This window comes from Saxophila tyrrhenica (genome assembly GCF_035928015.1).
Source record: "Saxophila tyrrhenica strain CCFEE 5935 chromosome Unknown scaffold_1, whole genome shotgun sequence".
Taxonomy (NCBI): domain Eukaryota; kingdom Fungi; phylum Ascomycota; class Dothideomycetes; order Mycosphaerellales; family Extremaceae; genus Saxophila; species Saxophila tyrrhenica.
Window position 1 is genome coordinate 2111459 of NW_027041733.1, and position 23029 is coordinate 2134487.

General features: G+C 55.7%; 11 protein-coding genes across 11 annotated transcripts; 5 read left to right on the plus strand and 6 right to left on the minus strand.

Annotated features, from left to right (window-relative positions):
• Positions 1-402: 402 nt before the first annotated feature.
• On the plus strand, positions 403-2166 carry LTR77_000920 (uncharacterized protein; the record flags this gene model as incomplete). Its single annotated transcript, XM_064798184.1, has 1 exon — positions 403-2166. One exon carries the CDS (start codon positions 403-405, stop codon positions 2164-2166), a length of 1764 nt encoding a protein of 587 aa, XP_064664418.1.
• Positions 2167-4841: 2675 nt separating this feature from the next.
• Positions 4842-6477, minus strand: LTR77_000921 (uncharacterized protein; the record flags this gene model as incomplete). Its single annotated transcript, XM_064798185.1, has 2 exons — positions 4842-6316; positions 6402-6477. The coding sequence occupies 2 exons, from the start codon at positions 6475-6477 to the stop codon at positions 4842-4844; spliced, it is 1551 nt and encodes a 516-aa protein (XP_064664419.1).
• A 901-nt stretch (positions 6478-7378) lies between these two features.
• LTR77_000922 (uncharacterized protein) lies at positions 7379-7861 on the minus strand (the record flags this gene model as incomplete). The annotated part of the gene is made up of 2 exons (XM_064798186.1): positions 7379-7762; positions 7823-7861. The coding sequence occupies 2 exons, from the start codon at positions 7859-7861 to the stop codon at positions 7379-7381; spliced, it is 423 nt and encodes a 140-aa protein (XP_064664420.1).
• A 588-nt stretch (positions 7862-8449) lies between these two features.
• LTR77_000923 (uncharacterized protein) lies at positions 8450-8884 on the minus strand (the record flags this gene model as incomplete). The annotated part of the gene is made up of 1 exon (XM_064798187.1): positions 8450-8884. The coding sequence occupies one exon, from the start codon at positions 8882-8884 to the stop codon at positions 8450-8452; it is 435 nt and encodes a 144-aa protein (XP_064664421.1).
• Positions 8885-9243: 359 nt separating this feature from the next.
• Positions 9244-9693, minus strand: LTR77_000924 (uncharacterized protein; the record flags this gene model as incomplete). The annotated part of the gene is made up of 1 exon (XM_064798188.1): positions 9244-9693. One exon carries the CDS (start codon positions 9691-9693, stop codon positions 9244-9246), a length of 450 nt encoding a protein of 149 aa, XP_064664422.1.
• Positions 9694-10568: 875 nt separating this feature from the next.
• Positions 10569-11210, plus strand: SNU23 (U4/U6.U5 snRNP associated protein; the record flags this gene model as incomplete). The annotated part of the gene is made up of 1 exon (XM_064798189.1): positions 10569-11210. One exon carries the CDS (start codon positions 10569-10571, stop codon positions 11208-11210), a length of 642 nt encoding a protein of 213 aa, XP_064664423.1.
• A 614-nt stretch (positions 11211-11824) lies between these two features.
• TOP2 (DNA topoisomerase 2) lies at positions 11825-17246 on the plus strand (the record flags this gene model as incomplete). The annotated part of the gene is made up of 2 exons (XM_064798190.1): positions 11825-11896; positions 11949-17246. 2 exons carry the CDS (start codon positions 11825-11827, stop codon positions 17244-17246), a joined length of 5370 nt encoding a protein of 1789 aa, XP_064664424.1.
• A 676-nt stretch (positions 17247-17922) lies between these two features.
• Positions 17923-18351, plus strand: LTR77_000927 (uncharacterized protein; the record flags this gene model as incomplete). Its single annotated transcript, XM_064798191.1, has 1 exon — positions 17923-18351. The coding sequence occupies one exon, from the start codon at positions 17923-17925 to the stop codon at positions 18349-18351; it is 429 nt and encodes a 142-aa protein (XP_064664425.1).
• A 97-nt stretch (positions 18352-18448) lies between these two features.
• LTR77_000928 (uncharacterized protein) lies at positions 18449-19208 on the minus strand (the record flags this gene model as incomplete). Its single annotated transcript, XM_064798192.1, has 2 exons — positions 18449-18588; positions 18641-19208. The coding sequence occupies 2 exons, from the start codon at positions 19206-19208 to the stop codon at positions 18449-18451; spliced, it is 708 nt and encodes a 235-aa protein (XP_064664426.1).
• Positions 19209-19235: 27 nt separating this feature from the next.
• On the minus strand, positions 19236-19874 carry LTR77_000929 (uncharacterized protein; the record flags this gene model as incomplete). Its single annotated transcript, XM_064798193.1, has 2 exons — positions 19236-19242; positions 19294-19874. 2 exons carry the CDS (start codon positions 19872-19874, stop codon positions 19236-19238), a joined length of 588 nt encoding a protein of 195 aa, XP_064664427.1.
• Positions 19875-21473: 1599 nt separating this feature from the next.
• LTR77_000930 (uncharacterized protein) lies at positions 21474-22928 on the plus strand (the record flags this gene model as incomplete). The annotated part of the gene is made up of 1 exon (XM_064798194.1): positions 21474-22928. The coding sequence occupies one exon, from the start codon at positions 21474-21476 to the stop codon at positions 22926-22928; it is 1455 nt and encodes a 484-aa protein (XP_064664428.1).
• Positions 22929-23029: the final 101 nt, after the last annotated feature.

The following is a 23029-nucleotide window of genomic DNA, read 5'->3' on the forward strand; positions in this document are numbered from 1 at the left end:
GCATAGTGTGGTCTTTTAGGGCCTCACCCGGCGGCTTGAGGACATTTACTGCACCATTGCCGGCTACGAACGCCTTGCCGCCTTAGTCGCAGCTGCAGATGACTGTGACTACGGTGCAACGTAGCAATACATTGTTCTGAGAGTGCATCACCGATGCAATTCATTGCTAGAAGCCCAATACTGTAGCAAGTGAGGTCTAAGTGAGCCTACACCAAGTGATGTTTACATCCTATTGTCGCACTCTACTCCCTCTATTCACTCATCCCACGTTGCACGACGCTAAACCAAGACTATTTAAGCCGGCACCGAGTTCAAGCGTCTTCCTTTCCTCCAATATCACCTCAACTAACCTTCCCCGCAACCACAACCACAACTACACTTAACCACAGCTCGCACACCAGCATGGCCTACCCCAAGTGGCCCGGCACAAAGTACCGCGTCAGCCAAACGTTCCTATCCAACATCAGCTTGACCAGCTTGTCGGACGACATCATCCGAGCTCTAGGTGAAGTCCTCCAGCACGAAGGCGGAAACGTTCTCCACGATCATTACAGCTTCGAGCAGTACTTCCAGCGCCGGGCCACTCGTCTTGCAATGAATCATAGCTACAAGACAGTCAAGACTAACCCGTTCACCTTCGCGCGCATCGATGCTGAGGAGGTCTTCGAATCGCCCGACATGCAGCTCTCCGTCGAGGAAGTCAGACGTCGAGAGGTTCAGCGCAACATCACTCCGTTACTCCCACTTCCGACCACGGAGAACACGAACACCATCGACAACTTCGCCAGCTACCCAAGGACTGAGTGGACTGGAGTCCAACCAGCAACCAAGACTCCCTTCGAAATCGCATCGGACTTGATCGCGCGTTCAAGCAATATCACATTGACCCCAGATCATCTTAAGCTGGTCCATCGTCCTTCTTCAACGTCACCCCAGCGTCGCGACGGAATCACGCCAAGCGGTATGCAATTGACACCACCATCCTTCAACACGCTGTTCGCGACGCGCACAAAGCCGTCTGGTCTGGAGCAGCAAACATCTTCGCGATGGGGATCTGCCTACTCCTCTCCGTACCCAGGTCGACCTTCGTTTGGTTCGTCGTACTTGACCGAACCACTCTCTACGCCTGCCACATCTCCTCTGACGGAAGTCATGGACGACGCGTCGACATTCCCACCCACCAAGGTAGGTGATCTCACGGATGCGCAACACCATGCTCTCGTGCACTGGATCATCGATGGGCTTGGACCGGAGCCGACGCACTCTTGCAACATCGCTGACTTCTGGGCTGCGCAGGCTTCTCTTAAATCGACGGGATTTGCGCAACCTTTCTCCTGCGCTACAGCACCACCAGCAGTCCAGGCCCCTTCGAGCGACCCTGGACCTCATCGTAATCCGCCCGCCTACGTCCACCCTCGCGTATCTTCCATGCCCCACGTGGGCATGAAGGATGCACCCGTCAAAGTCATGACGAGCTCTGGCGTGGAGTACCGTCTTCGTGGACCAGCAGAGCAAGACGCGACTGACGCTGTGGGCATAGACCAAACCTTCGACGCGGTCGACGAAGATCAAGACATGGAGTCGAAGCAGGAGGCAGAGCAAGCACGTCCGGCCAAGGGTCTCAAACTCAAACGCCACGCCCCCCGTCCACAAGGCACCATGCCACCACCACCAGCTCCCATCCAAGCCCAGTTTCCAGCACCAGCACCGACCCTCCAGACCACCACGCCCGCAGCGACAGCAGAATCCCATCTCGAGGCAGTGATCGCCGGCACCGCGCTCCCCATCAACGAAGCGGAAGCCAAGCAAGCCCAATCCGAGCGCCTCGTCCGTCTCCAAGCCTCAGGCTCCTACCACACGCGCTCAAAGGACCACCCGTGCGAATTCTTCGACGCCGCTCGCTTCAAGCCAGACGACGAGTACTCAAAAGTGCGGTGTATCTGCGGCGCCAAGGACCTGAAAGGCCAGCCCGACATTGGTTGTGATGCCGAGGGCGACGAAGATCTCATCAAGACGAAAGGAAGAGGATGTGGCGTCTGGCAGCACGTTGCGTGTGTGCAGGATGTGCTGTCGGGGAATTGGAGGAAAGAGCCGTATCTCTGTCAGATGTGCGATCCGTGGACGCATCGGGTGAAGATTGCGGCGATGAGGCGGATGGAGGCATAGACGAGGAAGGTGGCGGCTGAGAAGCGGAAGCAGAAGAAGAAGAGGAAGAAGGCAGCGGTGAGGGAAGTCCAGTGGGCTTGCGGTTTGAGATGTTGTGGGAAGTTGTTGACCAGCAAGATTGTTTTGTGGTGTCTTTTCTTGCACTGCGTTGGGTCCATGTTTGTTGGTTTCGAGCGCGGTGTTCATGGTGTTCTTGAGGAACGATATCCATGGTGTCGTCCTGTCTGATTGGTATTAGCGTGGTGTTCAGGATGTCCGAAGAGGCCACACAGCAGGCAGCCTGGCTCTGCTCTGGTAGAAGAGCAAGGCCACTGAGTTTGAACAGTGTCTTTCAAAGTAGACAATACCACACTCAAGAGATGAGTGCCTTGAGTTACGTATATCCAGACCTGCCGTGCGTTTCCTGACCAGAGCAATATGTGCCTGAAATTGTTCAAGCTACGTTTCGACTGTGGGTCTCGTGAGTATGAGCGGATGCTTTGATAGACGACCCGTGTTCTCCTGTTATCTCATCGTCACGCAAAGCCTCTACTGACCACCGTCGGTCTCGAACCCGATTTCCTGCTCACCTCCGGGACATTTCCCAGCCACTCCCTGCCCGCAATACTCCCTCCCCGGCAGCCTCCCCTCAGCAGCAACAGTAACAAAACCGTGCCACAACGCCGGATCCCTGAGCGTCCGTCTGCCTCCCCTAGCCGGAGCCACCAAACACATCCGATAACACCTCTCCTCCTTGATCCTCATCATCAACGGCTCGATCTCCTCAACGATTGCAAGCATCTGCTTCCTTTCCGCTCGACACCATTTCCCGGCTGTCCAGATGTCGTGCGTGATGTCACCATCCCCGGGACCGTCTCGGGTGGTGTGATGTGTTTCGCATCCCATTGTCTTCAGAGCTGTCCGCGCAAGAGTGGCAGCCAGGACGATTGCAGACAGCCCCCCAGCACCAGCCGCAGCGATCTCTTCTGTTGGAAATCCCAAGTACGAAACGTAGAGAGCTGGGACGCCAGCGGAGAGTGCTGTGAGCCTTTCTGGTGCGGGCGCGGAGTGGATGTAACATATTGTTTGCGTCGCTATAGTCATCCATATCACGGCCAGTGGTCCGGTCAGGAGACGTTTGAGCAGGTTGAAGATTCTCATTATCTTGTGGAGATTTAAGAGAAGATGAACAAAATCAACCTACATGCCTCGCGCGATGTTTGCTCGTTGCCGTCCCCCATTTCCAACATTGGAGCTGTGCCGTACAAGGCTGAGCCGTTCTTCCATTCATGTCTCTCCCTATCGGGTGTTAGCTGCATCCCACGCCATCCTCATCTTGCAAGCTCAACATGGTCTAAAACCCCATGTTGTAGGACTTGGGAGATGTTATCGTCATCCTTGAAGTCACACAGGCCGGAAGATCTCGAGCCATGGCGCCGCCACAAGATCACGCCTCGTAGAACCAAAGGTCTAACACGCATTATAACGACGTTTGGATTCCAAAGGTATTCCATCAAGAGCGAACTTTGACTGGTCGCCATAGCCTACAGATTGATGCAATAGCCGTGGTACCACTGGCCTCCGTCCAACCATGCAACGATCCAGAAGCCGCTCCCCAACCCGTAACAACAACAACAACAACAACAACGCCTCTGGCCCTGGTCCCTCCACCACCTACCGCGACAGACCTCAAGAAGTACAAACCGGACAACGCCTCACATCCTGCTACGGCCTCTTTGGAAAATTCGGCCCAGCAGAAGCATACCGCCAGGCCTCCATCAAGCACTCTCCGCCGGGTAAGAAGACGAGGACCGAGCTCCACTCCGGCTACGGTCTGGAGTATCGGCTTGCGGTGTTGGCAGGTGATCCGGATGCGTGTCGTTACTGGAGGGAGGCGCATGAGTATTATGGGGTTGATGCGATGATTAAGGACGAGCCCGGGGTTGTACGGCTGAGTGGGGATGGTACGGCGGTGGTAGGGGCGGCGGAGGAACCGACAGCTGATGTGCGTCGTCCGGTGGTGCGGCAGGAAGCGCAGGCGTCTCGGTCAGGCAAGGGGGCCACTGCAGACAGGGCTGCAGAGGCGCAGTCTGGCAATGCTGCCACACCGTCTACTACCAGGGGAGAGGGTCAACGAGGCGAGCTCTGCTGCAACAAATGCGGCAGTACTGACATCTCAAGGAGGTACCGATGAGAGCTACGCCAGACTCTGCTGAGAGGGTGGAGATGGTAGTGAGTCTCGAGTCCGCCAGGACGTGGACGCCAAAGCAGACATATGACCATGTGAAGGTCTTCCGGCCTCCAGGAAGGACAGGTTGGTTGCCGAAACACGCAACGTCGAAGGCATGAAAGTGGTGAGAGAGGGAACGCCGGCTTCTTTCATCGACGTTGGCCGACCTGATCGAGGGTAGTCGTGAAAGTTGAACGGCAGAAAGTCATCACGATATCAATGTGCAACATTCTAGAGCTCAGACGATCAACCCACCTCTTGTCCTCCGACCACGGCAGTCGCTCAAGTCAGCATGAGCAGTGTTCATCGCCAACGAAGAAAGGAAACGTGGATTCAGAATGGACATTACAGACCAGTGATAATATTGCTTCAGTACGTAGACGACAACCCATAGATTGTACACGTGCAAATGGTATACCTCCAACGCCAACGCTCAAAAAACGCTCTCACGAAGACTTTCCCTCTCTCAAGCCCCCTGATCATCATCCCTCATCCCCCTACTCGCCGCCCGCCAATTATCATAACTCCCACTCTCTCCCCGTCCTCTATACACGCCCCCGTCGTCCTCAATCCGAATCTCCGGCATCAAAAGTGGACTACTAGGCCTCACGGGCCTCAAACTCGGACTCTGTTCAGCCACCTCGCTCCCGCTCCTCTCCCTTCCCGCTGGCGCCGCGGCAGCTGGCACGAGATTTGCTCCGCTCTCGCCTCGCATATGCCCTCCTTGTCCTTGCTCTGGAGACCCTGGACGCGAGACGACGGGGTCGTAGAGCCACGCGACTTGTGGGTATGGGCCTCCGGCGGGGTTTTGAGACATGCTGCGTCGGAACATGGGCTTGCCTTGCGACTTGCGGCGCCAAAGGAAGATGCCTCCCAGACCGACGAGGACGGCGGAGGCGCTGAGGCCGGTCGCAATGCCGATTACGGAGGCGGATTCGATGGGATTGGCGCCGAGGTTGGCGGGGTTTCGGGGATCGGTGGGGTCGGTAGGGTCGAAGGCTGGGCTCACATTAGGCGTTGAGGTCGTGGAGGGGGTGGTGGACGTGGAGAGGGTTGTTGGGAGGGAGGTCGGGGTGGTTGTTGGGCTGGATGTTGAGCGGGTTGTGGGTGGAGGGGGAGGTCTGTTGTGTGGTCTTCTCGTCGGTTCGTCTGTTGGGCGTGGACGATCTGTAGGTCGGCGGTGGTCTGTTGTTCGTGATGTTGCGTCGGTAGTTTGTGACGTTCTGTCTGTTCTAGTCTGCCGTGTTGTTGTTGTGGGTGTTTCTGAAGAGGAGTCGGGGAAAAGTCCTGGTCCAAAGATTGATTCCAGCGGAGCTCGTAGACTGCTTGGTACGGCAGTCTGGAGAGCAGACTCGAGCACGTCCAGCGCATCTCCAGTCGTCGTCGCGGGCGATGCTGACGCGCTCACGGAGACAGATGTGGAGAGGAACCCGCTGCTGAAAGACGAGGAGTCCACGAACTGTGAGCTCGACGAGCTGGCCAGACCTAGAAAGTCTGCAGACGAGCTCGCCAATGCTGAGGATGCTGAGAGGCTGCTCGCCATCGCGCTACTGCTGCTACTGGCGTATAGCGATGAAGAGGAATTGATCTTGCCATCTGACGAAGAATGAAGTCGCGAAGAAGTCGAGTTGGACAACGACCGCGTGGCGTGGGACAAGGATCTGGCTCGCACCGCGCCATGCTGCTTTACCGAAGTTGGTGAGGATGATGGGCCCTTGGGGTCCGGTTTCTCAGACCTTGGCAAGGCTGTGCTGGAGGCTGAATCGCCATTTTTATCTGGCTCCACCGGGTGCTTGATGCTGTTGGCGTGATCTTCTGCTGACCACCACGCCGTCTCTCCATCATACGACGACCGGGGTTGCGTAAACTGAATGAGTCCGTCGAGATCAGACGGTGCGGACGAGACGACGGCGGGGATGCCAGGAGCAAGTTCCTTCGCGGCTGAAAATCAAGGTATAGCCGTTAGCGTGTGGGTCTGTGTGAAACGTTGCCAACGATGGCCACGTGACAGGCACGTTCAACATACCGGATAAAGGCAGACCTGCGACCTGTCTTGCTCCGAACATGAATGCAAGGAATAGAAGTTGTCGATCGAATGCCATCTTGGATCTTGCTAGCGAGCGACTGTAGGAAACAAGAAATAGACAGAATGAAACCCACGAAAAACGAAAAGCAGACCTCTGATTGAAATTGCGAGGACTAGCAATGTATATGAACCCAATCTTCCTTCAAGAAGGCACAGACATGCTGTCCCCCAAATGCACAGATGCAATCAGACAGGGCTGGTTGACGAATGCGAGGCGGTGTTTACGATCTGCCTTCTCCTTGGGGCCAATCAGCGCGAACCGTTCCTGCTATTTTGGGCCGTTGAGCCAGGCGGAGAATCCTGGCCTTGGGGCTGCTTTTCTTCGTTGACTGCACGTCGTCTTGTTGTCTCCTTGTCGATGCTTTGACGAACAAAGACACTGCTCGCTGCGGTACGGACAGGGTACTTCTGACGAGGGCTGGTAGGGCGGCACAGTGCGTTTTGAGCGGCCGCTGCCCTGGAGGTGAATTGCTACAGCGGTATCTTCTCGCCAGCCTGTTGCTTCATGGATTTGGTCACGGGTAGCAGAATTCGTAGCCCCTTCCACGCTGTTGTACTTCTCTGCTGGATGTTGGCGTGGGTAGCACGTGAAGTCCAGCGAAGCGAAAGATCGAGTCACGACTTTTCTGCGAGCAGGAAACAGCACAAAAGCCAAGATATATCCAGATCTCCCGGAGCCTGTATGGAGTGCACCTGCACCGATATTAACTACATACTAGGTAGGACCACTTGGTCGTGGACTAGACTATCTACATGTGCAAGCTAAAAGATTGATCTCGCCTCCAACAGTCAGTTGTTGCCGCTTATTGATTGAGACAGGGTGTCAACCATCGCCAGAAGCTCAGGAGCACACTCCAGTCTTCCAGTCGCTATAACCGCTTTCTCGGGAACGCAGGCGTGACCCGGACATGCAACCGTTACTTTACCCTGTCCCCGAACTCGCGTTCCTTCTCGAGACACTTCCTCACATCCTCCTGCTCCTCAGGCGTCAGCGAAGCCTCCCACTCCTCAGCTATCCGCACCTGGGAGACCGCCACCCGACTACAATCCTGAGCCGTCTTGATGGCAGCTTCGAGGCCCTTGTACAATTCCTCGTCCAGCTGCGGGTCCTCCTGCCGAATCTTGGCCATGGCTCCGTACAAAGGCACAACCCACTCCTCGAGTCTGTCTTCCGGCCAGCTCCCAGCATAGACCCACTCGGCATAAAACTTGCATTTACCCAGATAGTCCATGCTGGTAAATTCCGCTCGGAGCCCGACGGACCCGTACGACCGCTGGATGCCGATATTACTGATGTTTCGCTGGAGAGATCGAAGCTCCTCCTCAGTGAAAAGTCTCGGTCCATGGTATGACCCACATACGTTGCACTGGCCTGTGGCGATCGATCGATCGATCAACATGGTGTGAAGAGATGGCGTCGCGTGTTGGTTTCTGGACCGATGTCAACTTGGTAAAGGTCTCGCGGAAGAGGAAGTTGTCGTGTGAACAGGTTGCTGGGTTCTGTCGAGGTTAGCAGCAGGTTATATACCTACCTCTCTGCTACAGCGGTCATTCACTGGATCTCAGACGTGAGCATTAAATAAGTTCCATATCCACTAGAGAATGCTACAGCAAACACCTACGCTTCGTGAATGCTGTAGGAGGTCCTTGGGACTGCTCACACCGTCAGCCCACACATCTAATGATCAAGGCCTGCATTGACCAAGGCATCCATCGCGTGGGAAGGGATGCTAAGCTTTTCGCAAGGTGCACTCGCACAAATGCAACAAGCTACCTACCTTACCTACTCACCGACTGTCCATCTGCCCTACAATATACTCGGACGATTCCTACCTGGTTCCTGCGGTGCTTTCCCTACTTTCGGTAATGCCACATCAGAATCTGCTGCTCGGCGTTGCTGGCACGGAGCGAGATGAGGATGAGAGAGTGCGAGGAAGTCAGGAGAAGTTCAACTGCACCAACCTCACAGAGTGGCGAAGTATGTCTCGTTAGTCAATTCCATGCACTTCCGCCGCTTGTTCAAGGTTCCGCCTAACAGCCTGCTGCTGCTCTGGGTTCAGCGAGCCATACCACGCATTGCACACCCCAATCATAGCACCCATCAAACGACCAGACTGCTCAAAGGCCTTAGTCGCAAGCTCGAGCTCGTAGTAGAAGTCGTTCTCCTGACGCTGGCTGTCCTCGCGGCGGATCTTGGTGAGTGCGCGGTACAACGGCGCGGCGGCGTCGTCGAGTTTCAACCTCGTCATTCGGTTCGCGAGGATCGCGGAGATGTATTTGATCACTTTTTGCTTGGTTGACAAGGTAGGGAAATCGGCGGGATCGAATTTGTCGTACTCTCGGCGATAGTGGTAGATGGTTGATGCATTCCGTCGCAGTTCTTCACGCTCTTCGTTGGTAAATAGTCCTTGTCGTTGGGCCATTGGGTGGTAGGAGTGCGAATGAAGCTATGTCGACCAAGCGTGGGATCGAATGGTATGTGAAAGTATTCTCTAGTGTTGGTCTTGCGGTCAGTGTCGATTTAAAGATCTCCGGAAAGGAGCGTTGAGATGGATTGGTTCTTGGGTTACCTCTCGAGATCAAGGGCAGGTCATATACCTCTCACCTACCCACCATTCACTCAAGCCCAGCTTTGGGCATTCAATGACTCCTGTATCCACTGGCGAATGATGCATACAGCGCTTGCCGTAACTGCTCAGGCCGAGCGCACACCTGTAAAAGCAAACGACGTTTGGACTGCTTTGGGTAAAGATGCACCTGCACCGATAGAATCAGCTGCCTATCAAGTCGATGGCGCCCAGTCACACAACTGCTCCCTAGCATCCTTGAGCGCATCTTTGAGTTCCTCCCTCTGCCGGTCCGGCAGGCTAGCCTCCCAAGCATTCACAGTCATCTGCATCGAATGCCCCATACTCCCGCACTGCTGAGCCATCTTCACAGCAGCGTCCAAACGAGCATACAAATACGCCTCCTCACGCAGTCCAGGATCTTGTCGGCGGACAATGGTGAGAGCCTTGTAGAGAGGAGCAGAGGCATCGTCCAGGGACAGCCTCCAGTCGTTGCTCGCGATGCGGACGAAGCAATACTTGAAGCGCTCCTCGTGGAAGAGCAGGTTGGCGAACTTCGCGGGTTTGAATTGTTGGTATCTCCGCCGAAACTCGTCTACTTTGGTTATGCAATCCTCCAGCTGCCTGCGCTCGTCGAGCGTGAAGAGGCCCTGTGGTCCTTCCATTATTGGTGGGGTGGGGAGGGCTGCTGTTTGATGTGAAGATGGTGGAATGGAGTGTCGAAATTCCTGTAGAAGAGCGAGCTCGGTGATTGATAAATTGGCGGACATTGTCGAGGTAAAGAGCAGCTTATAGCGTCTTCAATTCCGGAGAGCGTTCACTGAGGCCGAGGGAGCAGTGGAGTATGAGCCATCCGCTGCTATTCAATAGAACGACTCATCGGTCAAATGGCCAAGGGTCCAATAGAAGGTTGGCATATGTTAACACAGCAGCGTAGCGCCGATGCTACATGAACTGCCAGCACACGACGGCAACACTCGACACTGTTTGTGAGCCGCTTCACAATAGTCGGAATTAGTGTTGCCGTCCAGGGTAGAATACGTATTGGGGGGACGTCGCTCGGCGTCATGCTGTAGTTTTACTCAACGTGTGGTCGAGTCTTCTTATCGCTGCTGTTCATGCAGCATCTGGCCAGAAGCGTCGCTGTCCCACGAGGCATTTTCAGCGTGTGTCTAGCAGCTCATGGTGGCCGCGGCCGTGGAACCATGTCGTGCCCACACATTACACGCTTCTTCCAGCGACAGGTGAGGCAATCGTCGGTGCGAGAGCCCATCATTTGGCTGAGTGGGTGCTATTGTCGGGATCACTCTCAGACTCATTGACACGGACGTGTTGAACATCTCGCATCCTCTTCAAAGGCTGTGTTGCCAGCTCCGAACGGTGTTGATGAAGGCGTAAAGGGCAGGTGAGGTTAGACGAAGCTCGCGAGAAGGACTTCGGGGTTAAGTTCACGCGCTAGGCTTAACGCCACCTGCTTCAACATCCGTCAGTCTTCAAGACTTCAATGCTCCCCCTCCACCTGTCACGCAACACCGCCACCATGAGCAACCGCGCCGGCGCCTATGGCGCTTCAAGTGGAAACGACACCTCCTTCCGCAAAACCTGGGACCGCGACGAGTACGCCGCCAAAGCCGCCTCGCGCGACAAAAAACTGCAAGAAGAGGGCAAAGCCCGCCATGAAGCCAAACTCGCCGGCAAGAAATACATCCGCCGCGCCTCAACGCCCCCCGATGCCCGGGAGACGGAAGCCCGCAAAGCGCGCCTCAACGTCGCAGACCAAGTCGGCAAAACCCAGCTCGTGCCCGCCGGCGCAACACAAGGCAAACGAGGCAAAGGCGCGGGGTTCTACTGCGATGCGTGCGATTTGACGTATAAGGATAATCTGCAGTTCGTGGAGCATTTGAACAGTAAACAACACTTGGTGAATACGGGGGAGACGGGCGAGGTACGCCGGTCGACGCTGGAGGAGGTGGAAGAAAGATTTGAATGGTTGAAGCGAAAGAGGCAGGATGAGAAGGCGAGGGAGGTGGTGGATTTGGGGAGTCGGATTGAGGTTGCGCGGGAGGTGGAGGAAAGGGAGAGGGAGGAGAAGAGGAGGAAGCGGAATGAGAAGAGGCGGAAGACGAAGGATGGGGTTGGGGTGCAGGAGGTGCAGGTGGAGAACGATGGGGTGATTTGCTAGGGTAAGGAGGGTGGGTTGAAGATTGTTGACTGCAGGTCATTGTGATCGTGGTCTCTTCTCAAGGGTTTAGCGAGGAGTTTGGCGCATACAACTATCTGGGCTCCGGAATTTCTCGGCTTTGCTTGAGAGCGAATTGCTCTATTACGAAAGAATCTTTTGGTCTACATTGGACTTGGGAAGGTCGGGAAGCACAATGAGCAGATGCTCCCGTGGGACGAGTAGAGGAGAGGCCATTCCTGGTCGCGATAATTCGTATGTAGTACTAAATGGAGAGAATGTCACCGCTATGTTATTCAGATGACTGGTATCTCCTGCATCTCTTTCCAACTTCCCTGAAATCACATGCATCTGAGCAATGGGACATATTGCCAAGACTTGATGCCAAATAAGGTTTAGACCCTGAGCTAAACGCGGAACTCCAACCGCGACTGTAAACATTCAATCAACAACACCACTTCGTAGATTCACGACTACGGCCACTCTTTACGACCCACGACCTCGCCGCTCGCTCACTGACATCCCTAACGCACCAACTCATGACCGGATAGACATCACTCTCATTCAGCGCGACGAAGCGCCCCAACCGCGCGCATTCCTTCACTCACTACACGAACATGGACGACTCTATGGATGTTTCGGCTTTCGAGGTCGACGCCTCAAGTGACTTCGAACCCGCGCCCAAAGCGGTAAGTAACGGCGCACTCTCACACGTCGCTCAACATCACTTACACTTCCCAGAAAGCAAAAGCACCCGCCAAAGCACCAGCAAAGAAGGCCGCAGCACCGAAGGCAAAGGCAGCCGCCAAGCAGACGACCCTCAAAGTCACCAAGAGCGCGCCAAAGCCGAAGAAGCGCGCGAAGCCAGAGTCGGACGAGGAGAATTCGGACGTGGACATGGACTCTATGAACGACAACTCGTTGCTCTCAAACGACAACACCCCACCCCAGGCAAAGAAGGCGAAGAAGGCGCCAGCAGCACGTCCAGCGAAGTCGAGCGCGAAGCCTTTGGTCGAGATGGAGAACGAGAGCTTCAACTTCGATGGGGCGGCGGACAAGCCTCCATCAGCGAAGAAGGGCAAGAAGGGCGGCGCGACAGACCAGTACCAGAAGCTTTCGCCGAGGGAGCACATCCTCGTACGCCCAGACACCTACATTGGCTCTGTGGAGACCACGACGGAGCAGATGTGGGTGTACAACTCAGAAACAGAGACGATGGAGAATCGGAAAGTCAGCTTCGTGCCCGGTCTTTACAAGATCTTCGACGAAATCCTGGTCAACGCTGCGGACAACAAACAGCGCGACAAGAACATGAACGAGATGCGGATATGGGTGGATGCGGAGAAGGGTGTGATTGCTGTGCGCAACAACGGCCGGGGTATTCCGATTGAGATACACGAGCAAGAAGAAATCTACATTCCAGAGATGATCTTCGGCCACCTTCTCACGTCCTCGAACTACGATGATGACCAGGCAAAGGTCACCGGTGGTCGCAACGGTTACGGGGCAAAGCTCACGAACATCTACAGTACCCAGTTCGACCTGGAGACCGTGGATTCCAAGCAGAAAAAGCGCTACAAGCAGACATGGCGCAACAACATGAGCGTCATGGAGAAGGCCAAGATTGACACCTGCAAGGACGATGACTACACGAAGATCACCTTCAAGCCGGACTTCAAGAGGTTTGGCATGGACAAGATGGACGCAGATTTCGAGGCGTTGGTCAAGCGGAGAGTCTACGACATGGCCGGGACTTGCAGTGGAATCAAGGTGTATCTCAACAATGAGCGCATCAAGATCAAGAAGTTCAAGGAGTACATGGAGATGTACACGAAGGCTATCAAGACAGAGAACCTGCTTAACGACGGCAAAGCACCCGAGCAGGTCATCCTCACCGACAACCCACACGAGCGCTGGGAGATCGGCTTCGCAGTATCGGACGGGTCTTTCCAGCAAGTCTCGTTCGTCAATTCGATCGCAACGACGTCGGGCGGCTCGCATGTCAATTTCGTGGCTGACCAGATTTGCGATAAGCTGGAAGAGATCGTCAACAAGAAGAATAAGGGCGGCGTCAAACTCAAGAAGGCGCAGATCAAGAACCACATCTTCCTCTTCGTCAATGCTCAAATCGTCAACCCTGCCTTCACATCGCAGACCAAGGAGCAGCTTACTACCAAGCCGAGCGCGTTCGGGAGCAAGCCGCAAGTCAGCGAGAAGTTCCTGAAGGACATCGCGAAGACGGAGGCTGTCAACAACATCCTTCACTTTGCTGCTCAGAAGGCGGATAAAGTGCTGGCGAAGTCCGATGGCAACAGGCGGCAGCGCATGAACAACTCCAAGCTCACCGATGCAAACAAGGCTGGTACCAAGGACGGCCATCGCTGCACTCTCATCCTCACAGAAGGTGACTCGGCCTCTCTGCTGGCGCTTGCTGGACGTGCGGTTGTCAACCCTGATCTGTTCGGTGTCTTCCCACTCCGCGGTAAGATCCTCAATGTTCGAGATGCCTCGATCGACCAGATCTCGAAGAACACTGAGATTCAGAACATCAAGAAGTTCCTGGGTCTGCAGCACAAGAAGGAGTACACAGACACGAAGGGTCTGCGATACGGCCATCTCATGATAATGACTGATCAGGATCACGATGGATCGCATATCAAAGGCTTGCTCATCAACTTCCTGCAAGTGCAGTATCCCAGCTTGCTCAAGCTCGAAGGCTTCCTCATGGAGTTTATCACTCCCATCGTCAAAGTATGGAAGGGTGACCCAAAGAACCCTAAGGCCAAGCGCGACTTCTTCACGATGCCAGAGTACGAAGCGTGGCGCGTGGAGCCCGGTCATCAGAAGGGATGGGAGCACAAGTACTTCAAGGGTCTGGGTACTTCAGACACCACTGATGCCGAGATCTACTTTGCCGACCTCGACAGGCATTTGAAGCAGTTCCACAAGATGCGAGACGGCGAGCCGGAGCTGATCGACCTGGCGTTCTCGAAGAAGAAGGCGGATGCCCGCAAGACGTGGCTGGGCAACTTTGTGCCAGGCACTTATCTGGACATGTCTGGTACTGAGCAGATCACGTACGACGACTTCATTAACAAGGAGCTTATCCTGTTCTCCATGGCCGACAATCTGCGCTCCATTCCTTCGGTCATCGATGGCTTCAAGCCTGGGCAGCGGAAGGTGCTCTACACCTGCTTCCGCCGCAACCTGAAGAAAGACGTCAAGGTGGTGGAGTTGGCAGGTTCGGTCATGGGTCTTACCGCCTACGCATACGGCGACACGTCCCTCCAACAGACGATTGTCGGTCTGGCCCAGAACTTCGTCGGCTCCAACAATATCAACACCCTCGAGCCGAGTGGCAATTTCGGTTCTCGTCTGCAGGGTGGGCAGGACTCTGCCAGCCCTCGTTACATCTACACGAGGCTGTCTCCGTTCGCCCACCGCATCTTCCACCAGACCGATGAAGCTCTTCTGACGTACAACACCGACGATGGAAGGACGATTGAGCCTGAAATGTACGTTCCGATTGTGCCGATGATTCTCATCAACGGTGCAGACGGTATTGGTACGGGCTGGAGCACTTCCATCCCCAACTACAGGCCAGAAGACGTTATTGCCAACCTGATCCGCCGCATGGATGGCGACTCGAAGGACGCCATGCAGCCCATGACGCCCTGGTTTCGCGGATGGGCTGGTGAGACCCAGCCGGTAGGCGAGGATCGCTTCAAGTTCAGCGGCATCATCAATGAGACCGGCGACAACGAGGTCGAAGTCACCGAACTACCGATCCGCTGCTGGACTCAGACCTTCAAGGACCGACTGGAGGACATCATCAAAGCCGAGAAGATGCCTTCTTTCATCAAGGACTACACGGAGTACAACACGCCGTCCAAGATCCACTTCATCATCAAGATGGAGGAGAAGAAGATGCAGGAGCATAGGAACAAGCTTGAGGAGCTGTTCAAGATGTCCTCGACAATGGCGACGACGAATCTGGTGGCCTTCGATGCGTATGGCAGGATCCACAAGTACGCGAGCCCGCTGGACATCATGGAGGAGTTCTACCAAGTCCGATTGAAGTTCTACCAAAAGCGGAAGATGCACATGCTCAGCGAGATGCGGAGGGAGCTGGAGAAGCTCTCGAACCAGTCCCGCTTCGTCAAGATGATCATAGATGGCAAACTGACCGTGTCGAAGAAGAAGAAGGGTGTGCTGGTGGCCGAGCTGCAGAAGCTCGGTTTCACGCGCTTCCCGAAGGTCGTCGATGCGAAGAAGGAAGGCGAGTTCGAGGCCGTGGTGGAAGAAGACCATCACGCGGATGATGATGAAGAGACCGCCGCCGGCGCGAGCGACTACGACTACCTCCTCGGCATGGCCATCTGGTCCCTCACGTCCGAGCGCGTGGAGAAGCTCATGCGCCAGATCGGCGACAAGGAAGAGGAAATCGACCTTCTGATCAAGAAGTCTGAGAAAGACCTCTGGCGCGAAGACCTCATGGGTCTGCAGGAGGAATGGCAGGTCCAGCTCGATGAGGAAGCGAAGCGCGAGAAGAAGGTCAAGAGCAAAGGCCGTCGTGCCTCTGCGAAGCTCGGCATCGGCGGCAAGGGCAAGAAGCGCAAGGCGGCTGGCGATAGCGATGATGAGGCCGACTCCGACTTTGCGGTCAAGAAGCCGAAGACGGCGACGGCACGGTTGAAGGAGGGGTTGTTGGGGAAAGTGGAGAGTAAGCCGGCGGGGGTGTATCCGATGGTCAACGGGGTCGAGCAGAAGCCGGTTGTTAAGCCCGAGCAGTTGACGTTGGATGGGGCGTTTGCTAAGGTACAGCCGGTGAAGAAGGCTGGGGCGCCGAAGGCGGCGCCGAAGGCGAAGAAGAAGGTTGTGCTTTCTGATGATGAGGATGAGGAGATGGAGGAGGTTTCGGCGCCGGAGGTTAAGGCGAAGGCTGCGCCGGCGAGGGCTGCGGCGAGGCCGAAGAAGGGGGCTTTGTCCGACGATGACGAGGAGATCCAGGAGGCGCTGGCGCCGGAGGTCAAGGCTAAAGCCGCGCCGGCGAGGGCTGCGGCGAAGCCCAAGAAGATGGTTGAGTTGTCTGATGACGAGGACTTCAACGATGTCGACGACTTCGCCACTCCGCCGGAAGAAGTCAGCAAGCCTAAGGTTGCCCCAGCGAAGGCAGCTCCTAAGCCAAAGAAGAAGGCTGTCTTGTCAGATGAGGAAGACATGGACGCCGACCTCCTCAGCCCACCCAAAGAAGCCCCTAGGCCGACCGCACGCACCGGCAGAGCCGCAGCACAGAAGCCAAAGACCTACACCGCCGACCTCGACTCCGACTCCAGCTCCGACAACGACATGCTCGGCGACGTCAGCGCGATGGTCAAAGGCATCGGCAGCAACGCCGCTTCCAACGAAGGGCCCACCCGCCTCTACCACCCTCCATCCGCTTCACGCCCCTCGAGCAGCCACGGCGTTAAAACCAAATCTAAGCCTTCACGCCTCGCACTTGAACCGGAGATCTCAGACGATGAGACGAACTGGGAGGGCCTGATCCAGAACTCGCCGCAGAAGGTGCAGGGACGCACTACGCTGCCTGGCGATAGCGACACCTCTGTTGATGAGGAAGAGCCTGCGCCTAAGCCTGCTGCGAAAGCGAAGCCGGCCGCTGCTTCGAAGACCACAGCGCTCAAGCCGAAGAAAGCTCCAGCTCCAGCACCCGCCCCACCGCCGAAGCCCACCCTCAGTCCCGCTGCAAAGGCCTACGCCGCCAAGCGCGGTCGGGCGAAGGTCGGCGCCGCGAAGCCGAAGCCTGCGGCGAAGAAGAAGGCGTACGACTCCGACGACGACGAGGTTGATGCAATCGCGAACGAGATTTTGAGCGATGATGATGAGGACGACGGCGGCGGTGCGCCGGTGAAGACTGCTGCGAGGCCGGCCAGGAGGGCTGCGGCGGGGAAGGCGAAGGCGAAGTACACGTTTGATGAGGATGAGGAGAGTAGTGCGACGGAGGGCGATGGAAGTGGGTTTAGTGATGGGAGTGATTGAGGGGTCTGATGCATGGAGTGAAGCGGCTGGGTGATGGGGTTTGGATGGTTCATGGTCTGGCTATTGGGATGATTAGTATGGGATATGGCGTATGGATTTTGGGTGCGCGATGGGGTGGAGGTGTTGCCGGATTGCTTAGCTTGTGAACTGGAAGAATCCGAATTTCGTATGGCAGTGTTCTATCAACGACGAAACAATGGTGTGATGTCCATCAACCTGCTGTGTTGCATTGTCCTGATCGACCTATCGAGTGAAGCTTAGGTGAGGTCAGCAAGCTTACGGCCGCATCACAAAGTGAAATTGCACCATCACTAATCGTTCATCATGTCAACCATGGCTCTTGTGGAATCATAGCCTTCCCTCTTCTCCATTCAGCGGCCGATCACACCCCGTGGGCATTGCGACCTGCTATTTAGTAGTCCGGCAAGGAACGGTGACAGGACAACAGCGGTTCTGAATCGTCATTGCTGCCAGCCCAAAGTTCGACAGCAGATTTTGGTAGAAAGGTAGAAAGGTAGGTTTGCAGTGATTACTATTCCTCCTCCAACGCTCTATATAGCTCCTCTCACCGTCCACATACTACTCAGCAAGCCACAACGACCTCTCATCTCATTCTCGTCCGTCTGTCAACCAATCGACCAAACCACCCACCTTTGCAGTCGTTCGACCACCCACCATGCCCCTCTGGGACATCCACACCCCGGTGGACTTCTTCTCCCCCACCGAAAAACACTCCCTCGCCCAATCCATAACCAAAATCTACTCCATGCTCCCCACCTTCTACGTCCGCGTCCGCTTCACCGAACTCCCCGCCGACTCCTACTTCACCGGCGGCAAGCCCGAGTCCAACTTCGTGCACCTGCAAATCTGGCATCTCGCGCGGCAACTGCACGGCACTGAGCAGAGGCAGGGTTTTCTGAGGAAAGTGGATGAGGTGCTGAATCCGGTTATGGAGGCGAAGGGGTGTGATTGGGAGTATACGATTGATGAGAGTCCGATGGATATGTGGAAGTTGAATGGGATTACGCCGCCGGAGGCAAATAGTGCAATGGAGAAGGAGTGGAAGAGGGCGGATCGGCCGGTTAAAGAGGCGGGGAAGATGTGAGGGTGGGAGGTGTCGCGTAAGCGAACGAAGGGATCCAAGAGGTGGTTTTGCCGGGGTTCGTCCAATGAGTTGTTTCCAATAGCTCGGTATGGAAGCTTCAGTCTTGCGTTGGGTTGTCTCCCTGAAGCTCTTCCCTCAGCAGCTTTATCAACCTCTTCTTTTCCGCTGCTGACACACCTGCACCATCGAGAGGTACGTTGTCCTTTGCCAGGATCTTCTCCACCTTGGCGAATACGTCTATGATTGATCAGTACTGAGGTGGGTAGTCTTGTGTCACCACAACGCTTACCTTCGACGTGTTGCCCCTTCCTAGGCCCATGGACCTTGTCGAACAAGTGATGGATCAATTTGATATCCTCCGCACCATGTTTTCCAGCTGTGGCGCGCTCACGCACCGCTTTCATGATAGCGCCGCCGACCAAGATATCCATGCCCTTTTGCTTCTTCTCGGGAGCGGTCTTCACCAGGCTTTGGTAGAGTGCTTTAACGAGAACATCTTTGGGTACGGATTTCTTGCCCCGCCGTGCACGGTGGTTGGACCTGTTCAGAATGCTCTGGAAGGCGTGGTGAAGCGTGCGCGCTTGGACCGATAGGGCTATGGGTATGCTCATGTGCTTGTGTACGAGCGCAGCACCCTTGTTGGCTGTGGCGTCTAGGCTGTCGCTATCCGGGAGCGTGGCGAAGAACATCTCAAGCTCCCGGTGCGCCTTGCGCTCGGTGCGCTCCGAACGCTTTTGGATGTTTATGTTGTGGACATCCGGCATAGGTGAGCCGTGCGTTGGCACACCGGGCCAGTACATAAAATCCCACATCTTCGTCGGCTGGTAATATTCCGGTAACTCCTGTTCGCATTTCATAATGAAGTCTTCGTCGACTTGCATAAGCTACTGACTGCGTGTTAAGTCAGCAGAGATACTCCGCGAGCTTGATACAAGTACTCACGCATTCGACATAGGTTCACCCTGTGGAGAGACAGCGTTCGCATACCCATGCGGCCAGTTAGAAGGGCCCCAGACCCATCCGTAGTCTTCAGGGAGGTGTTCAGGAAGATCGTCCAGAAGTCTCATGGCCCAATTGGTCATGTCATCATAATCTTCCTGGCTAATGTATTCGCCTACTAACTGGCACTCCGGGTGGAAGTCGTACATTGTCCCACATTTGTCAGGCGCACCGTGCCAGCAGCCCTGCGCGATGTGCGTATCAGTGTCCCACGCCTTGATGTCGATATGGCCGTTGTATGAGCTGATGTTGGTGGAGCTGTCGCTGGGACGCCAGATGAACTTCTCGCCGGCAATGTCGGTCTCGACCGCAACCCATTCATCGCCAAAGGGCTTCGATTCCGCGTCGTTTTGGGGTGGTCCCATCCAGTCCGAGCTTGGTAGGGCTTCGAGGTGGGGCGGGATTGCAGTTCCAATTCCTTTGGAATCATTCATCAACGCTGCCAACTGCATGATTCCCCAATTATGCACCGCGAATATAGCCGCGTCCATGAGCTCGCACGCGAACATGGCACTCGCTGCCATGGACGAGGAACTGAGGACAAGGCCCTACACTGCTGTAAGTCATTCTGGCCATAGTTTCTGTGGCGTCTCGGAGCAAATTGAAGACGTACTGTGTGCCTGTTAGCTACGATGTTCGAGTAAGAGTACATGTATGGTGGAGAATGTGCTTTGCGTACCCATCTTGACTAGATTGAAGAAGTTGGCAGTGTGAAGTAAGAAGCAACTCGGCCTTCAGGTTGTTGCGGCAGAACATGTCAAGGAGACGGGGGGCAAAGGAAAGTTTATGTGCAGAGGGCACTTGGTTCTGCTTACCTCTCTATGGAACCCCATACGCCCACAACTACGAGGCGGAGACTATATGGGCATCGATGTTCCCATCTTTGGATGCACATCTGTTCAGAACACCACTCCACCTACCCCATATCAACCAATAACGAAGGGTGTTTCCTTAATGACCTTATCAAGCCTGCCATCTTGATGAGAGAAACGGCTGCAAGATGCTGGCCTTCTTCCATCCAGGAGAAAGATCCCGGGATGCCTAACTGTGGGTGGCCATCGTGGTCTATGGTAGGACGTATGATGTGTTCGATCCATACTGGTATTTTCTGCCTCGATGGAGTATTCTCGAAGTAGAACCTGTACTTATGGCGGGTCATCCAAAGCCCACAGCGCCTGGGTTTGCTCTCTGCTGGTCATATGCTCCGCCATGGCCCCGGTGGCCGTTCAGTGCTGGTGCGGTAGGGTACCTTCATCAGTGATTCGGGAGTGGATGATTCTATCCACGAGGGCGTGGAGACTCCGCCGTGGTATTAGACAGCACCCTCTTGTACGAATGCAGCATTCTCATCAGCATCAGGTAGGATAGATCCCTGTGTCGACGAAGTGTTGTCAAAGATAGAGGGTCTCGGATCAAACCTGAATGTCGTCGGCGCCGCCACCCCATCCCGCAACGCCACCACCGGAGAGTGCGGGATGCCGGTCATTGGCGGTCGATACCGCGCGATGTCATGCACCTCGGCCGCTAAAGGAGATGGTCAGTCGCGAACCTGCTGCAGGCCTGGCCTCGAGTGGCTGTGAAGAGGCCGCTGTTCAGACGGCCCATCTTCTTCGAAAAACATAGACCCATGAGACAACTCCTCGTTGCGAAAGACCACGCTGGACCGTGAAGTCTGTCGCGAACCACCTTTGTACCAAGAGGCTGCCGTGTGTCGTAAGTGAGGCGCGCAAAAGGCCGGACGAAAGAAGAAGGCAACACAACTGCTCGCGCGACACTTGGGCTGCATAACAAGAGAATGTGCGCGCGATCGTGGACGCTGCAGAAACGACACCGACGAAAACGCTAGAGGCGTAAGATACAAGACTGTCTATAGACACAGCAGGAAGACACAGCAGGAAGAAAAAGCGTAGATGGTCTCGCAGTATCAGCGCCCGCCGCCTCCCCACCACCCCGCCTACTCCTCCGACTACCACCTCCCGTCTCTCACGCCCTCCGCTCCGCCAGCGACGACAGGCCCGCGCGCATCGTCGGTGGTCTCCGGGAGATCGCATACCAGACGGCATAGACATGCGCGATCTCATCATGGCGGGTCAAGTTCGCATCTGTCGCAGAATGACTTCCCCATGTTCTCGCAGTCCGGGGATGTGGAGATCGTGATCGCGACGCAGGATGGGCGGAAGGAGAACCGGTATGTGCTGCATCGGCAGACGCTGTGTCAGTGCTCTGGCTTCTTTGATGCAAGCACGAGAGTAGAATGGAGTGGACGGCAGGGGGATGGTGGAGGTGGGGGAGGGCTGGCGAGGATCAATGAGGTGGACAGCGCTGTTGGAGGTAGCTCGAGAGCGAGCAGTCAGGAACGGAGGCCGTCGTTTCAGCAGCAGAGTGGGAAGAGGTGGCGGTATGTGCTGGATTGGAAGAATGTGAATGATGATGATCCACCTTTGCTGGTGCAGAGAGAGCATGCAGCAGAATCACTTTTCGGCGGTGGTGGTGATAGCAGATCTGCATCAGCGCATACACGTCCACCGGCAGCGAGCGAAGGCTTCTTCAGGAACATGCGCGCGCTCGTCAGCAGCGACGACACCCGCTCCCAAGCCGGTGGCTCCCTCGTGGAGCCAGGCGAAGAAGTACTCAAGGACTACGACAACCTCTTCCGAACCATGTACCAGCGCCGGCCCATCCTGGACGGAGTCAACATCGCCACCGCCTACACCGAATGCAAAGCCCTCCTCCACCTCGCAGACATGTACGACGCCTTAGACGTCGTTGGCGATAGGGTAGACCACCACCTCCTCTGCTTCGGCGCCAAACTCTTCAAGCAAATCGCCCGCTATCCGCCTTCCTACCTCAAGCTCGGCTACTTGGCCCGCTCGCAGAAGATCTTCAGCGAGGCTCTCATACACGTTGTCGGGCAATGGCCGGCCGCTGCCCCTCAGCTCCGCAACCAAGTCGAGGCCGCAGTCATGGACCTCATCGAAGACAAAGCCGAAGAACTCGCTGATCTGCAAGCACGCGTGGAATCCAAACTCTGGCGTCTCACCCTCACTACCAGCCGCGGCGAGCGCGTCACGCCTAGTAACGACTTCCTCAGCTGGCTAGCCATGAGCCTCTTCCGCCAATGGTTCGCCGAGAACACCACCCCCGGCATCTCGGGGATCCTGAAACCCTCCTCCCGACCGTCTTCAAACTCCACACAACAACCCACCCGTCAAGCCAGCAGAAGCAGCAACCACATCGCCTCCCAACGCCTGCCAGCGCCCGCGCCCACCCCCGCTTCCCCAGCAGCCCCCTTCAGCGTCGGCCGCGTGTTCCTTCTCCTCGGCTCCGCATCGCCTTCCACGTACCTTGGGCACGACGAGACGAAGCGGTTCCTCAAGCTCAATCCGGATCTCTACACCAGAGATAATTTGCGGAGGTTTGAGAGGAGGGTTGATGAATTGAAGCATTTGGCGAGAGATGCGGTGAAGCCGCTGATGAGGAATTTTTTGGAGCTGGATTTAAGTTCGTTTGGGCCTGGTGGGCTTGGGTATCTTACGTGTACGAGGGTTGAGGGGACGGATTTGCCTTGGGACGCCTGAGGGGGTCGGGTGTTGCTGGCGTTTGGAGGAAATGAGCGTTTGGACGGGCATGATGTAGCTTAAGCGATACCCATGTGTTGAATGATGTTGACGACGACATG